At 44.3% G+C, this 18,370-nt stretch overlaps 1 protein-coding gene across 1 annotated transcript in view; it reads right to left on the minus strand.

Moving 5' to 3' along the window:
- Positions 1-18,370, minus strand: part of VPS53 (VPS53 subunit of GARP complex) — a 127,302-nt gene that overhangs the window by 38,425 nt on the left and 70,507 nt on the right. Inside the window, exons 13-15 of the mRNA XM_024565206.4 lie at positions 12,942-13,036; positions 3,491-3,733; positions 450-597 (exon numbers count right to left, since the gene is read on the minus strand). Coding sequence (XP_024420974.1) covers positions 450-597; positions 3,491-3,733; positions 12,942-13,036 — 486 coding nt within the window. The remainder of the gene's footprint in view (positions 1-449; positions 598-3,490; positions 3,734-12,941; positions 13,037-18,370) is intronic.

Below are 18,370 nucleotides of genomic sequence, written 5' to 3' on the forward strand. Positions count from 1 at the left end.
TGGCAGATTGGGACTGCTATGTAAATTCCAGGGGACACATAAAAGCCCAAAGGATTCTGCTTAGCCCAGTAATCCTTCTGGGAATGGAGTAACTGGTTGTGACTCATCACCACCAAAGGCTGGGTCCTAGTACCCTTAAGTTTATTCCTGCTTGTCTCATACAAGAGACAGAGCTACTGACCTACTTTTCAGGGGGCATGTCCTTTATGTAGCTTACATAACTCTGGGGAAGTGATCAGTCATACTTTCTTGCCTAGGCTTCTTTAACAAGGCCCTTCTGTAAGATAGCTGTCTTCTGGCTGGACAGTTAGTTTTTCCTCTGTGGAAGGCCAACTGGTCTACCCAGGTTTTATGTGGCCTTATTAGGGCCCATACTCCTACCAACTGATCTAAGTGGCCTAAATGGTTCAGCAAAAGGAAGTGGAGAGTGGGCAGGCAGGGTGGCTCACCTGCTGGGTAGTGGCCAGACAGTACTCTGCGGTGCTCAGGATGCTGCAGATGAGACAGAGTTCCTCTAAAGTGAACTTGGCTACTTCTGAGCCCTCCTTTTCCTTGAGGAGGCTACTGATGGTCAGCCCTCCACTGCTGCTTGTGGTTCTGAGGAAAATGAACAGGCAGTAGTCAGGCTGGGACTTCTCACTTGGTTCCTGAACTGGAAACTGCACATTTAAGACAAAGAAAAGGGGGAAGGAAAGGCTGGACATGGCCCAAATAAATCCGCACACAATGAGTCCTTTCCTACTGACCTCGCCTTGACCACCAGAAATAGGAAGAGATGATTCCAACAGTGGGCCAGTAATCAGTCATATTTGCTGTGATGACTCTGATATGCACAGAGAAGGCTGCTGAACAGACTCTCTGCTTAGCTGGGAATTTCCTGATCTGTAGAGCTCATTCAGGATAATCTGTAGCTCTTGAGCCCAAGAGCTACAGATTATCCTAAATTGTTTCTCTCAGTTAAGCAAATTCTGTATGTTGTGCCTGTGGAGGGGTTCAAAAGTAAATGCTAAGACATGGTTCCTGCCCGAACTCCTGATTGCCTCAAGAAACCAAAAGGCACCTCAACCCTTCCTACATGTGATCTACTCACATGTTTATAAAATGTCAAAATGCAGTTATAAACGTCCTGCTATTTTAACTGCGGTCTAATTTTTAAAAAAGAAACAGAATTCAATGGCATTTATTTTAAAAATAAGAGAAATATCTCCTTTAAAAAAACCTGCCCAACTCAATTAGGTTGGGTGGCTCAACTAGTTGTAGCATCATCCTGATATGCCAAAGTTGTGGGTTCGATCCCTGGTAAGGGTACATACAACCAATGAATACATAAATTAGTGGAACAACAGATAGATGTCTCTCTCAACATCAATTAAAAAATTTAAAAATATTCTGCCCAGTCTTACTGATAATCAAAGATTTGAAACATTTTAATTCCCAGCACTTGTAAGGGTGTGAGGAACTGGCACTCCTGTCTGCTATGGGGTAGCAGCGTCACACTGTACAAACTTTCTGGAGGTATATGTTCAAGGATGCTTTTCTGAGTGTTATTTAAAATACCCAAATAGTGAACCCAACCTAAACAATCAATTAAGAGAATGATCCATCAGAATCTCAGAAGTTAACTGGGGTTCTTCTATACGTTTGATTGCCATGGCATCATTAAAAGTGTTTTGATGAATATTCACTGTCGCGAGTGCCGACCATTCTCTGTTGGCCTCCCAGATCCATTCTCTGCTCCTTTCTTCCCTTCTCTATGGCTCAGGAGACTGACTTCCACAGACTTATCACCCAGGCTCCTTGGCCTTCAGGCCTCCTGTTGGGTTCAGCCAATGGGAGATGCAGCAGGAAGTCAGAGAGGTAGAGGAGAGAGAGGTCAGTAATAGCTTCTCCTCCAGCTCCCTGTGCTTCAGGGTGGTCCCAGCAGTGACGGGACCTCTAGAACTACAGTTTCTATGGGGCAGACCTTTGTCCACAGCCCTAGCTCACAAATGAGTTTCAGAGTAGTAATAATTACCCACTAGTATTTGGATGTTTCATAATCCTCTGCTGGTTCCTTTTACAATACCTTGCCCCCATTTCTGTGAATACACAGCTGCTTTACTTTTAACAACATCCCAGCTGAGTACACCACTTGTTTCCTGCTGAGCCACTGGCTAACACACACGGGAAAATGCTCCCTGGATGATGTTAAGTGAAGCAGCAAGGTATAAAACTATAAGCAGTACAGTCTCAATTCTGTTAAAGAAACAAACCAAAGACACAATCATACACATCATATGTATATATAATGTGTGTGTATGTATGTATGTATGTGGAAAAATAAATACCAAAGTTAAACTTGTTTTCTCTAGGTGGTGAGATTATAGGTGATTTTTGTTTTCGATTTTTGTGCTTTTCTGTGCCTTCTACTTCTTTTATTTTGATAGTCAGGACAAAAGTTACTAAAAATTTTAGAATCATTTTTTATCATGGTTAAAGAAATTCTCATTGATAAGACATATCTGTTACTTCAAATCTCTTGTAGAGCACAGGGATTTTATTGTCTTCCTCCAAATAATATAAAACTCCCATATATGACACATTTTAGTGATGATGACAAACTAATGCCTTTACTGTTGAATATAGCCATGGGGATGATTTATAATTATCAAATTCTGAAGTATCACCTTAGATCATAGTCTATTACAATAGAAATTGCTGTAGTATAACCAAAACACCTAAAACTCTAGTGGACTCATGTATTTCAAGTAATAAGCAATATAATAACATTCTGTTGCCCCAGTGAACACAGTGACGTCACTCTAATTAGGGGCTGTGCTATGCAACCTCCTACCCCTACATCTCACTACATCCTTAAACATTCGACTCTATCTAGCATAGCGAGATGCATACACCATAGGACAGACTTTAGAACGTAATCAGACCGAGGGAAAGCAGGCTCATGCCTCTCGTCTACTTATCATCCCAGGATACATTCTCATTGAATGAGGCCTTAATGAAATTGCCCACGCTGTTTAAAAGTTATTTCCACCGCCACCCTACTTTCTTGACCATGTTCCCATTGTTGAATCCATGTAAATTAAGTACATATACAGGGTGGGGAAAAGGTAGGTATACAGTTGTGAGTACACGAAACACAGTTTATTCTTTTACTAGTAGTAGTTAATTAGTGCATTATTTTCCACACAAACAACTGTAAACCTGTGTACAGTTGCCCCACCCTGTATAATGGGCCGACTCCCTTGAGTCCGCTATGGTAAGTACTGTCCTACGCTGGCAGCCAGTGTGGGCATTTCCTGTAGCGATCAGCTGTGGAATATCATTTGGAGAGTGAATAGTCCCAGACCTTTGGGAACTCAATTAGGGTGTTTTCCTTCTTGATACTCTTAGCAGTTCAGTAAACAACTTCAGAGTGGATTTCCTTAAAGATGACCATATTCAGGTATGTTTAGAATCTTACTTCACTGGGACCAGGAAGAACAGGACTCACTTGGGCAGGTTGCCAGAGAGGATTTTCCAGGCATATTCTCGGAGGTACTTCTGGAAAATGGTGGTCAGAGCGATCATTGGCTCCCCGGTACTGAGCTGAGAGCACTGCACCATGCACTTCTTGTAGTAGACAAAGAGGTCGGCACAGCTGGGGAGCACGGCACCCCCTTCATCCGTGTTGGGCTTAGGAGGCCCCTGGGCTTTGAAATCGGCCACAAAGCGATCTATCAGCTCTCCAAGGTTTCTAGGAGGAGGAAAGCCTGAAGTGTTACTCTGTTTCAAGAAAGATAAAGCAAATAAATGTGCCTAACTGCCACAAGGAACTCCTTCCTAGTGCTTTTTCGGATATAAGATTAGACTCGTTTTTATCAGTGTCTCAGTAACCACCCCACCGCTCCTACAGCAACAGCAACAATGAGATGTGGCATTTTTTGCTGCTTTATACTTTTCAAGGCATTTTATGATCACGGATAACCCCAAGCTCCCTGCGAGGGAGATAAAGGATTATTTAAATCTCTAAGGGATGAAACAATGAAGGCCTAGAAAGTTTGTCACACAAGTTAGTGGCATAGCTGGGCCCATAATCCACCACTTCAGTGTGGCACTGGTCCCACTATTACCATATTAGAACCATCTCCCCTTTCCACAAATGAAAACCCCAAATAGTGACAGTAATCATTTTCTGAATCTTTATGATACACCAGGCACTATGTCAGCATCTTACACATCATTTTAGTGAACTTCACTTAACCTTCATGATAACCTTATAAAATAGGTACAATTAGCTAGTAATCTAGCCTCGTTTCCAAAAAGCAAAGTGCAGACAAGTTAAGGGCCTTGTCCAAGGTCATACAGCAAGAGAACGGGGGAGCCAGAATTCAAAACCAAACAGCCTGGCTCCAAACCTCATGCTTTTGACCCCTCTACCCTACTACCTCCTAAAACACGAAAAGGTTATGATGTCAGCAGATATTTAGGAATCATTAGCCTAAACAAAGGGAAACGATAAAGAAATACTACAATGCTTTCTTTCTCCTTTAATGCAGTTTTTTCTTAAAACTTCCAGACAAGAAAGGTATAGAAAGTCTTGGGAGAAGGGAGGGTTGGAGCAGCTCCAGGCCTGCCCCAGGTCACGGTGGTGATGAGGGCTGCAATTTTCTCCCCTTCCCCATTCAAGTCTCCCTGCCTTTGCTTCAGTCACAATGCGTCGTCCCTAGTGAGAACCCAGCAGGGCCGTATTGGTCGTTCCTTGCACAGTCCTGCGGCCTGAAAAATGGGAGCGGGTGTCCACACCCCTCTTGACATTTTGCATCTTTGTAGGTGGCTGTCTAAAGCTACAGGGATCCAGCTGTGCTTTTCAAATGTATTTATATAACAGTCAGGAAGAAAAAGACAAAAACCACACACAGCATCAATTAGCAGGAATAGGAGAAAACTGACATTTTACTCAAGAGCTTTTGTTGTTGAAAGTTTATTATGTCCAGATGCAGCCATTCTGCCCTCAAAGAACCTCACGCCTAGGCTAGGCCTTTGTGGCAGCGGTCAGCAGCAGGGGAGGAACTCCAGGGTCTCCACCCCCGTTCCTCACACCCTGACCTCTTCTTGCTTAACGCTTCCATTTAATCTCCCACCCCTCCTCACAGTGCCCCTTCACGCCAGTCAGACTCCGCTCAGCCACCCCCGCTCCGTCTGCATCCCTGACTCTGTGCCTTTCTTTGCCTGGCTGCCTCCCCCTGCCCCAATGTCCTCCCGCCACTTCTCCACCCAGCCCAGGTGCGGCCAGGCAACGCCAACTCACGACAATCCTCTACCTCCCTCTCAACGTCTGTCACCTGTGACACACCAACACTTTATTTTTTAACACTTAAATATACACTGTAAGGTTATGAAATATTCATCAAACATGTCGACCGTCTGCCATCCTGGGCCTGTGGCAGTAATGCTCATTGATAATGGCAATCTTTCACTAATCTTTGGTGCAGTTTCTGACTTGCTCTTCTAACAAGTTGAAGTTGGTACAAAAGGTGAAAGCTGCTTGCTATGCAGTGGCGGAATCTTCTGCTCTGTCTCACGTATGTCATTGTAAGCTCCGTGAGAGTAGGGGTCATGTTTGTATGACTGCTGCTCCCCTTAGGCCCACTCCTCATGCTGATGTGGGAACCTCATCTCCCAATTATGTCTGTGCCCAGTACGGAGTCAGCTGGTCGGCCTCCACACTCTGTTCCTAAGGGGTGGGAATGTGGAGAGGGAGTAGGGGCTGGTACAGAGGAGGAGAGCATGTAACAGAAGCCAAAAATCTTTTTATGAGAAATTCCAATTTCCAAATCTGTAGTGCCAACCGAAACAGGGACTAGAGCCCTGAAGTGTTTTTACTTCAACCATTTACCTGATTCCCCTGGAAGCTGAAGTCAGGATACTAATTCACCTACCACCTATTTCAGAGCCAACCTGATGGGTAAGATTATAAATCAATTACGATCGTACATCATAAAGAAAATTTCCACTTGGAAACACCCTAAAGACGTTTATATTTTGTAGAATGTCTGGTAGGTAACTTTTGACGTTGTTTTCTGAAATGTATGAGAAACAAAGCAGAGTAAGCCCCCCTTCCCCTCCACTCTCCCCTCGGCATCAGCACAGCTCCTGTGCCATGCCAGACATCAGAAAACAAGCATTTCACAGAAAACAGTAACAGCTTCCTTAGTCTGAATGAATGACCCAATCCAGCAGTGGGCTGTAAGATTTATGAGATATAAATGAATTCAACAATAACAATAGCAACAAAAAAGGAAAGGTTATCATTTCCTCCAAGCACCAAATACTACCCCAGGTTCTGGAAAGATCTTCTTGGAGGACTACTGGAGAAAGGGATGTGAGGAACACTGACCTGTCTGTTGACTGGAATCACAAGGAGGCGCCTTTTGTACCCTAAGGCAATCACAACCAAGTAGGAGAGTAGGAAGGGTCAAGTTCTGATCCAGATGCTGCTGGGGTTAAGGCACAGTGCCTGCCCGTTAGAAGCTCTGATCTATTTGGGGAGATAGGAACCTCATGCTTATGATATTTAGATTCCAAGATAGTACCACGATGCTGATTTTGCAGTATACACAAAATGAGCAATTTGTTTTAGACCAAGGAAACAGCAGACACTAGAGAGAAACGTTTCACAGCAGATTCAGGTGAGAGAATTAAGGCACAGAGTCAGAAGTGAGCACAGATATGGTGCGAGGAAGAGAGAGTGGAAAGGAGGAGAGGAGCCTGGCTGAGACAGAAGATATAACTGAGAAAAGGCTGCCTGTGGTTTGATTCACACACTCCTCTGTATTTCCACTGCAAATTATTCGTGTCTCTATCCCTTCATGCTGTGCACTGCCATCTTTCTCTGGTCTCTCTCTCCCACTAGAGCTATAGGGCTATAAACTAGGCATGTACAATCTTGTTTAATCCTCACAATAGATCTGAGTAGAAGGCTTTATTATCCCCATTTCATGAAAGAAACTGAAGCTGAGGAAAATAATATAATTTGCCCTAGGTCACAGAAGTTACCAGAGGGGGAATTTGAATTTGGGTCCATCTGACTCTAAAGCTAAGCTCTATCCACTCACTATACTATGCTTTGATTTCAAAACTGTAAACCTCTGTACAGATATATGGTATATAATATTGCTGTTATTCATTCTTCTCTCCAGCTTGAAGAAACAGGTGGTGGATAAGATGGTATCTTTCCCCTCTTCCCCAGTAGCTTGACTTTTGCCCAAGAACTGTATAAGCATTTCGGGGGGGGGGCGGTATATGAAGTACTGCTGAGACTTCCACTGATAAATAAAATGACCTGGGAACAAAGGCTACTGCAGAGCAGGATCACTGGAGGGAAATACTACAACCTAATGAGAAGAACAACCATATTGCAGACCAAGCTTATCTATGGATGACCAGGGCAGTTTCTTCTGGCGGATCTGCGCTCAGCATTTATAGAAACAACATTCTAACGCGAAGTAAAGGAGTGTTGGCACCGGGGGAGGAAGGTGGCAGTCAGAAAAAGCTGGCAAGGAGGTAGGCATGGACAAAGCACCCAAAGTTCTCACGGAAGTTACAGAACTTGTTCATTCAAGGCACTCAAACTAATTGGTAACCCTCTCCCCTTCCTTTGAGGTGGGGCCAAGGATCTGGCTCTGGTATGGCCTGGGGGGTTGGGGAGCCAAGGTCTGGCGTGGGCCCAACTGGGAGATGGGTTGCATAGAGGTAACTGGAACAAATGAGTAAATGTGGGGAGGACCCTGGGAGCTAAGTTTCTTACTGCTGTAGAAGGCATTTACAGACACATAAAGGAGAAAGCTAAAAAGATTAAAATGTGATTAGATCAGAATTGGAGGTATCAGCATGAGCTCACAAGTTTTAATATAGAAAGAGGTATAAAAATAGATATAGAGGCATGTGTATATACATGTACATATGTTCCTTAGCTTCTCAGTGAGGGGACCTACAAGCAGGTCACCTAAGCAGTAATGAACATACCGGATGCCCGGAACTTAGTTTCTAAACACCATCCCCACTGAAGGAACAAGGGATCCTAAAAAGGCGAATGCCTCAGAGCTGAGGCAGGGAGGCACATGATGAGCCTGGTGCATTTGGTTGTGCCAGAAAAGAAGTGCTCAAAACAATGGCCGGGGTGTGCAAAAGGAGGTGAAAAACCAGCCTGGAGGGGTTCCAATGGCCAAATTAGGGACTGTTTGAGCATTAACACCAATAATGATGCACCCTGTAAGGAAAAACCACTAGTGGGAAAACTGGTGAAATCCAACTCGGGTCTGGTATTTAGTATAGTACCGCACCAACGATCACCTTGCTGGCTTGCTAACTGTACTATGGTTATGAAAGATGGTAACGTTGGGGGAACTTGGGAGAAGGGAACATGGGAAATCTGTACTATTTGTGAAAATTTTTTATAGGCCTAAATTTATTCCAACATAAAGTTAAAAAGAGATAGTTATAGCTACAACCCATTGAGTAAAATAGAAATCTATGAGTCCCTATGATAAATAAATGGGGGGAAGAGAAAACTTTTGCTTAAGATACAATGCCAGCTAATAAATACAGAAATGACAGAATGAGAAAAATCATCTTTTGACAACTATGTTAGTAAGAGCACAGATGGTATTCAGGTGGTTAAATAAGTCAGTGAAATATGAGAAAAAGGATATTTATAGGGTTTCAAAATTTCTCCTGGCACTAATTAATTACTTATCAGTAAATAGAGAAAACTGGCAGGCACCAGGGAAACCAAGTAATAAAAATGCCCACAAGTTGCGGGACAAACTGATACTGGGCGCCTCCTGGCGAGTTATGGAGAACGCAGCACCACCTCTGCGTAAATTCCACAAACTAACTGGCCTTTACTCTTCAAAAGTTTCAAGGTCATGACAGGTAAAGGAAGGATGAGTAGTTATTCTTTTGGACTGAAGGAGAAGAAAGGGACAAGTACATGTGACCCATAAGCCTGGAATAAACTCTGGATTATAAAAAACATGACTGGGACAACTGGTGCAATGCAGCGGGGCCCATGGATTAAACGGTAATACTGTATCAACGCTAACTTCCGGGTTTTGCTGATCGTGGTATGGCTACGCAGACTGTGTCCTCACTTGTAGGAAACACACAGTAAAGTACTAAGGTGTAATGGGGCATCCAGTCTGCAATTTGAAAATTCGTATCGCTCAGAAAAAGTATGTACGTGCAAGTATACGTGAGCATGTGCCCCTAGGTGAGTGTGTATGAGAGAGAGGGGGAAGAGAGAACTGTTAACTGAGGGATCCAAGAGCAGGATATACAGGAGCTCTATGTACAATTCTTGCAACAATCCTGAACATTTGAAATGAACTTACAGAGAAACCCTAAGCTTGACACAGCCCGAGGGAGGGGGAGCTGTATTTCAACAGCGGTCATGGGCGGGAACTCAGGAGAATGGGCAGAAATGGAGTCACTAATATGTCTTTGACTGAGAACGTACCCAAATGAAGTGAATGAAGTGCCTATGTAAAGAAATCTCTTCTGCAAGAGTCAACAGAAGAAAATCACTACATTACCAAGAGCAGGAGATGTACTAACTTCCTCTTTGAACATAAACAAAAAATTGAGAAAGCTGCTTACAGCAGAGGACGCCAGCTTAGCCCAACCTGTTAAAGGGGTGGCTTTGGGGACATCCCCACTTCTGCCTCCTGCCTGGGTACTGGCTCTGCAGTCGTCCTGCAGCTACTTGGCTTTTGGCCAGAGAAGATGCTACCGGAACTTTCCCTGGGCAGCTGGAGGCTGGGGAGGTGAGGGGATGGACTCCAGGCCAGGCCCAACAGAAAGCCGGCAACACTGAGCAGGTCACCCAACCGCCTGGGAGTCCGGGGCAGGATAGCGGATGGGAGGGAGGGCAGGCACAGTTCCTAAGCACCGCCCACTTGTGCCAAGTGCCCGTGTGTCACCGCATTTCATCCTCACCACTAATCCTGTGAAGGGACTGGGGTCAGGGTCATTAACTTCACCACAGAGAGGACAAAACACGCTTGGGGTCCCAGGCTGGTGACTGCAGAGGTCTGACTCAGGGCCAGGTCTGTGTGGCAGCCAGGCCCACGTTCTTTCCACTACACTGGGCCGGGTCTCTGTCATCTGGGAGCTTGTGAATGGTCTGAGATTTCCCTCCTTTGAAGATTTCTGACTCAGAACTACAAGAGTAGTAACTTGTATAAAACCAGTCCCCAACTGAGTTTCTCCCCAGCCTTAGGACTCTTTGACTTAAGGGAGGCAGAAGCTTTAGACAACCCCTTGAAATTGCACTAAAAAAATAGTGTGTGGGTTTATAAAGATTTATTTTGGCAAGAAGGTCTCTCTGGCTTTCATCAGGTCCTCAAAGGGATCTGTCTCCAAAAAAGGTCAATAACCGCTGCTTTAAGCATTATTTTGTCTGATTGTCTCCTTTAACAGATGAGGAAATGGATTTTGTGAATTCTATTTTCTACTTCAAGCTTGTGCTGCTTTTTCTGGAGCGACAACAGCACAACCTACGCAGTTCTCCTACGAGTAGCTTCCGCTACTTCCCTCGTGCTGCGGAAACATCCCAGGGAGGCCAAACGGCAGGGTGAGAGGCCAGCACTTCATTTTTCAGAGAGAAACGGAGAGTCCCTAAGGAAGGGAGGTCTGGCTCTTGGCCCAAAGCTCCATGAACAATGAGTACACTCTATATGAACCAAGGCCATGTGAAGAGAGTAGAGAGCAGAGCAGTTCAGAGAAATGACTGTTAGGACCAGGCAGGTCTGGGGAAGGTATGTGGTTGTCTCATAGGCACTTTAAACCCTGGACCCAACCGCTATTCAGCCTTTTTAAAAATAAGAATTTGGCTTGATAAGAGAAGGGGCTTTGTCTAAAAATAGTCCTCCAGGTAGGTTGCTTTAAGACCTGTTCATCTAGTAGGCAAACAACTGATCTTTTTCCTCGCCCTCTCTAGGGTGTCTTATTAACATCCTGAGAGAAAACTTTCTGAATGCGGACGATGGGGTGCTCTCAGAGGACTAAGACGCCGCAGCCACTACTACCCTCTGTGTGCCTGCAGACATAAACCCAATGGAGTGAGAACAAGAAAACTGGCGTGACAAGGCAAAAAATGTTAAGGGAACTTTTTTGGGTTGGGCGGGTGAGGGCATCAGCAAGGAGGTTTTTGTTCATGTAGAAAGTCTTTTACAAAGTTCATTTTCTGGGATTTTAATATGAAGCATTTTGTCACTGGCGGGGGAAAGAGCAGAAACTATAAAATCAAGTAGGTGACTAATAATAATGTTTCATTTGGTGATTCTACTTGAAATATTCTCTTCATCTTATGCCTTACCTCTGAAACATATTTGGAAACGAGAATTCGCTAACCCATGACAGAATCATTAAAAAAGGTGGAGGGGAAAAGACTGGATTTCAGCGCCTAAATGCTTTCCCAGAGAACTCCCCTCGAGAACTTTTTCACAGCCGCTGCTGTTCCCTCTGTGTGAGCCACTGTCTGGTCCGGCTGTGTTTTCTGCAGGCTACAGGCCTCCCCCCTGAGCCTGGGCCAGCCTGTCTCCAGTCAGCTCGGCTGTCTCAGAAACCTGTCCTTTTCAAGATCTGCCTTCCAGCGTGGAAGGGTCTGGATACTCTGGCTGCGGGCAGAGATTCAGAGATGAGAGGGGGTCTTCCGCCTTCCCTTGTACAGTGGCCGCTGGAACGCGAACATAGTCTTCTGGCTATAAGGAAACTTGCCTACAGTGGCTGCTCTACACATTTTCTGGAGCCATTAAGTTTGGGAGAAGAACATATATCAAGTGGATGATAATCATAAAAGGAGGTGAGAACCCATCAGTCCATACTGACACAAATAAACAAACAAATGGGGGAGAAGGGGGAGCTCCTCCTTACAGTAGAACTCCGATTAGTAAACGTAGAAGAAATGACGGACACAGACAATCAACATTCAGTAAACACTACAGAAATAATTATTTCAGGCAGGAAGCATCAAGGGACGTCAAAATGAGTGGGCAAAGTGTGATGAGAAAGAGGATTCTGACACAGCCCCAAGGTCTGCCCCCACAGAGAGACGTATTAACATGCAAACAGTAGCCTCGCAGCACAGAGCACTGGCAGACACCACTCAGAGCGAGCGATCAAAGTCAGCGTCGTGAGGAACAGGACGGATCCACGTGACGTGCCTCCTGACACGATGCGCTGACCTCTACGGTATTCTTGCATAATTTGGATTTAATCAAGGGGCAACATCAGACAAACCGAAATTATGGGCATTGTACAAAACAACTGATCAATACTCTTCAGAAGCGTCAAGGTCATGAAAGACAACAGAGACCGAGGAGCCACTTAAGATGAAAGGAGGCTAAAGAGACCCAACAACTAAATGCACAGCGGGAGCTTGGACCAGAAAACGGACGTTGACGGGACAATGTTACCCTCCTGACTCTGATGACTAGGGTTGTGGAAAATGTTCACGTTCTCTGGGGCAATGGTCTATGAGAATGCTTTGTAACTGTTGTGTAAATCTAAATTATTTCAAAATGAAAGGTTAAAAAAATTATGCTTGAAGACATATACACCAGAAATTAGGCTCGCTTTCTCCATTTTCCAGTGCCTGCCGCTGGAAAACTGCCTTGCGTGCCGACATACACAGCTCTGCAAGGGCTCAGTGCCCGCGTGGGAAGGGGGCGTTGGGACCCATTTGGGACCTTATTAGAGTCAAAAATCAGGCTTTTTAGATGTATAGACACAATAAATAACATTCAAGAGACATAAAAATATCCGTAACTGTTTTCCTGGAGGGTCACAGGCATGCCAAGGCCTTCCTTCAGCCTCTGGAAAGAGCTGCGCCCTTGGGAAGCCCAACCATGATCACAGGAGGGAGAAATGCAACAGAAAAGAGCAAAATGTTTATCACTCACTTGTCCTGGGACTCAATATACACGTAGAGATGAGGCTCGAAACACTTGGAAACTATGCCGTGAAATGGATTGTCTGGGGCTTTAGGCTTCTTTGGCTGTAAAAGGAAAAAATAAAGGAAAGAAAAAAGAAACTCTATACTTGGGCCGTCTTAGCAAATTTTCAAGTGGTTTCAAAGTAAACATCCCTTCCAAGTTCACTCCTTATAGATAAGCACTCAATGTAACTAAACTGGGACTATATCCTGCATTATAATTCATGCCAACTTGTGAACAATAAGCCAGCTTTGTTTGCAACATTTACTTACTTTGAATGGTGAAAGATTTACTGCTACTTTGATAACACATGCATTTTCAATTTGGAAGCTATTCATCATCTGGCTGATGTTTTAAAATTTTAAATCCTAGCTAATAACAGCACCTTATATTTGTATAGTGCTTTAAAATTTATAAAGTGTGTTCACATGATCTAATTTTGATAGCTTCCTTTTACTGACTGTTATTATGGGCCAGGGACTTTGATACGAAGTAACATCTCTTCTATTCTTCACAACAATGCTCAATGTAGGAGCTGTCACCACTCTTTACACCTAAGGAACGAGGTCCAGAGGATCCTAGCAGCCTGCCCAAAGGTGTATGGGAAGTCTCCTATCCCCTAAACTAGAATTTTTCTGTTATATCCTTGCTTTCCTGCAGTGGTTCCTAGACTGGTGAATTTCATCAAAAAGTACATGTAAGAAAAAGGATGGGGGACAACATAGGGTTGCTAACTTTTTATTTGGCAAATTTCTATCATCATCACTAGTTCTTAAAATAAAATACTGCATACTCTTTACATTTTAATATTAAAAAAATAGCAGAATAAAGGCAGTCCTTTCTAAGAAAAGATACTTGGTGGCCTTATAATAGATAGATAGATAGATAGATAGATAGACAGACAGACAGACAGACAGATGAAAGGAAGGAAGGAAGAAAAGGAAAGGACAGGACAGGGAAGGGAAAGGAAGGGAAGGAAAAAGACTGCAGACTGGCTGGCTATTATGTCTTTATATTTTGCCACTGGACCAGCACTGGTCCCCATTGATGACTGGGAACCACTGACACACAGGTCATTTAGGCAGGCAAACATTTAGAAACTGTATTTTCTACTTAATTCCTTTTTAAAACATCTAAAAGTAAACACAGATTTTCCTACATATTTCTATTCCTAACAAAGGTCAATTCCATCTGTTGTCAGATGCCAACGGAAGGACCCCAGACCTTTGCTGGGGTTGATACTACAGTGTAATTTTGGTGGAGGTTGGTACCCACAGGATACTTATTGAATTGAACTGCTCGTGTCTCTCAATAAATACAGGACAAGGTAAGCCCCTCATAACAGAAATAACGGTTACCTTCTTCTGGTAACTAAAAAATGAAATAAAATAAAATGTTGGAATGATTAAAAGCATCTGTAAAAACTGGTAATGATCACCAAAACTTAAATGTCAGCCTCAGACCTTCAATCTCATAGTGAGCTCTCTTCCACTTGTACCTTCTGGGAGCTCCTTGTCTTGTTTTGGAAGATTCCTGGAAACTCTGGTCCTCCCCGTAAGCGTAACTACGGTCTGGGCTGTTCTCTCTTATCACCCAGAAGCCACTGCCAAACTCAGGCCTTAGGCTGAGGCTATGGGAGACCCCAACACTGTGTTCACGGAGTTTGAACTGGTGGGACCCAGAGTTCCACTCCACTTCCCAGACGCCGGGCGTTTTCCCACGCTCCCTTAGTTTAAAATGGAAGATCCCCGGTGTGCGGTGTGATGGGTATGAGGGGTGGGTCCTTACCCATGTGTCCTACATTTCCCAAGTGAGCTGTCTATTTTTCATTAGTTTACTCTTTTTAATAGGTGCTTTGTTAAATGACTTGACAATGTGATTTAATTTGTCTAACTTTGTAAGACCAGATATCCTGAATTTAGAAATAAATGGAAAGTATGACCACTATACCCAGATATCTTTTTATTAATTAAAATGTAATTATTGTAAGTACTATAATTATTCCTTTTATTTGTAGTTCTTCCCTTGATGCAAATATTCACACATCTGTAGGATAGCTTCTGGCAATTATAAGAGGGAGTTTATGTGATGCAGAATGTTGTCATGTTTTAAATCAACATGTACATTTTCTTTCTGGCTTCATTTACTTACTAATTTATGGGTATTTTCCCAACTATTGACAATGTTTTGATTTATCACTTCAGTACAACTACATTATGAAATTTAAATGAAGCCTATAGATAATAGTATTGAAATGATGTTAAATTTTCTAATTTTGATCTGTGGTAATTTAAGTGAATGTCCTTCTTCTTAAGATATGCCTACTGGAATACTTCGAGGTCAAGGGCATAGTATCTGCAAACTTACAAATTGTCCCGGAAGGGAGAGAAGGGAGGGAAGAAGAGGGAGAGGAGTTGGAGGATCTGATAAAAGTAAATGTACCAAAATATTAACAACTGGTAAACCCAGGCGAAAGACTTTAAAGATCCTTGTAATATTCTTAAAAGTTCTCTAAGTTTGACATTTTTTCAATCCACTGAGCCACATGATTGCCCACAGGGCAAAGTTTGACATTTTTTTAAAAAAGTAAAATCAAATAGAAAACAGGGGAGATAGGTGCCGGAGGCCTGGCAGAAAACCCCAGCGACGACTGAGGGGTGCTCTGAGGAAAGGGCGGGTCAGCAGCATTCTGCCCTGAGGCCTGGAGGCCAGGAACATGCGGGGAAGTGCTTCCGTGCCTGAGCAAAACAGCGGTTGAAATGAACCCCTGGTTTTGATGAGGCACCGTGTTAGCTGTCACCACTCTTCTAAGTCTATACGTAATTATTCCAAAATAAAAAGTTTTTAAAGAAGTGGTTCGGGAGAGACAGGAGAGATGGACTTCGAATGTGAAAAAACTTTAGCAATATCTTAATCTATTTTATTTTGATTATCTTTTCCTTTTCGTGTATGCACCAAAGTGATATATGATAAAAACCTCCAAGCCTGAGAGCTCACTCAGGAAAGCATAAAATACAGAGTCTAAGGGACAAAAGAAAAGGTCTCCGTGATACTGCAGCAAACTCCTCCGGGCCCGACTCCCCCGGGCCCTGTGCTTCACGAGGCCCCACGGAAAGCTGAATTTGGCCCTCAGACTGGCAGTCAGAGCAGACATCCCAACCCACCCGCAGGTGACTGCTCTGCCTGCCTCTGCCCACTCATGCCGCCCAGCAGTGACAACAGAGAAACTGTCACCACAGCTCTTGGTCCTCTTGCAGCCTTTTCAGTGTGAGGGGGAAGGAAGAGGAGAACAATAGGAGAGATTGCTGGAAGTTCCCTTTTTTTCAGAGGGGGCTGCCTCTGCCTATAGCTGCTTTACTAATGTGCTCATGTTTAAATAATAGGTGCTGGAATTTCAGCTCAGGCTGGTGTCTCCCTTTGCACTGCCCCGCTCCCCAAAGGCCTGATTCTCAGCTTAAAGCGTATCCTAAGTCATTTAGCAGTAGCACTCGGGCTGGATTTCTGAGTGTGTGAATTCTGTCCAAAAGCTGCAGATGTTTAAGCTATTTCCTCCTGGAGTTTGATGGAATAATACAGGGTTACTGTTGTCACAGTAAGGAGGTCTGCAGCTGGCCCCATTTCCTTTTATTACTGTCCAACGTCAACAGATTAAATCTAACTGCTTGCATCACCAGAAGGGGACATTTTTAACCAGAAATTCCTTTTTTCTTTTCCCTCTTTCTTTTATACTCAGTCTCTTTTCATATGCTACTTTTTATCATTGGGAGTAGGTTGGCAACTGATTGTTCAAACCGAATGCCTCTTTTTAAGTTCACTCTCCCTTCCCCATAACCTACACTGCAGCAGAGAGCAGGGCATGAGTGTGGCCTTGAGGGCAAACTGACTGCCGTGCTGCAATGGGCTGGGCAACCCGGGATGACCACTAGGGGCCTCCCCCACCCCTAGGGGCTGAGCTCAGGGCAGCGCCCTGTGGACTGCCTCCCCAGTGCCCCACCGGGCTCCTGTGCACCCCACTCCGGAAGCAGTAAGTGGCTGGGAAGAGGAAGATCCTGGAGCTCCCACCCACTTAATCACAAGCAGGACAAGTGTTGGAGGGGCAGTGCAAGGTCGGGGAAGGTACGTAAGGAGGCATTAGTCACTGGTGTGTAAGTTTTATTACTAACAAGCAACAGCCTGTGAAATTGCAAGTGGATAATCTAGTCCAGGGATTTTTAGTACTTCATTTTTAAACACACATAAAACCCCTGGTTCAAAAGAAATTTTACCTGGATGTCCACGATAAAAGTGGCTCATAAAAATGCTCTGCTCGGAGGGCCCTGATCTCCTCCCAACCCCCCACAGTGACATCTGATTATGGAATCAGTTTGAAAGCCATTAGTTCTCTCTTCTTTTCTATATCCTCACCTGAGGACGTTTTTTATTTATTGCTTTTAGAAAGAGAGGAAGGGAGAGAGAGAAGCATCGATTGGCTGTCTCCCATATATGCCTGCACCGGGGAACAGAGCCTGGACCAGGAATCAAACCCACAACCCTTTGGCTACAGGATGCTTCAACCAACTGAGCCTCAGCAGTCAGGGCCATGAGTTCTCTCTAAAGATGAAGAAACTAGGAAAGTCCGGAGAGAAAAATAATCTACTGAAGGTCACATAGTTCAGTTAAGGACCGACCAGAGTCTAGCATTTTCCCTAGCACAGGACTCTGCTTTACTGCATATATCTGTGTTCTGTGTCCTTGGAATGAGCAGGTCTCGGTCATTACAACAATGACCTCAGGCTCCCGGAATGAGCAAAAGTTTCATGTGAAATAAAAGTCGTATTTTACCTGGCAAAACTAATTTTGTAGGTAATGGGGGACTCTACCCTAATCCACTTTAATAACATCCAGAGCTCACTAGCTGAAAGGATAACTTCTCACAGTGGCACTATAGCGCCTGAGAGCTCAGCTCCACAGTTCTGGGCATGGCGACGGCAGCCACTAGCAGTGGGGAGGCATGGGGGCCCTGAAAATGGCATGACTGCACAAAGCAAGCCCCACGGGGGCAGGTGAGCCCGTGTGGCTGCAGGGCAGACACCAGAAGAACAAGCTCTACATCTAGATTCCTCCTTCCCATCGGCCCTTCCTCCCAACACGTTAGAAGAAATCCCTTGTTTTCTCCCACGCTGGCTGACAGGATGGCATTAAATCAATTACACTTAATCCCACAGATCTCTGGGATATAGCCTTAAGCCATCCCATCGGTTTTATTCATTCACATCCGTGGGATTCATTTCTATGCCCTCTATTTTTCATTGAGACCTCACAGTGTAATAAAAAGAGCACCAAGAAAAGAATTCTAGTCTCTGACCGGTAGACCTGGCTTCCAGTCCGAGCTGCTCCGTTTCCAGACCCTGTGACCC

Source organism: Desmodus rotundus, chromosome 9 (genome assembly GCF_022682495.2).
Source record: "Desmodus rotundus isolate HL8 chromosome 9, HLdesRot8A.1, whole genome shotgun sequence".
Lineage (NCBI taxonomy): Eukaryota > Metazoa > Chordata > Mammalia > Chiroptera > Phyllostomidae > Desmodus > Desmodus rotundus.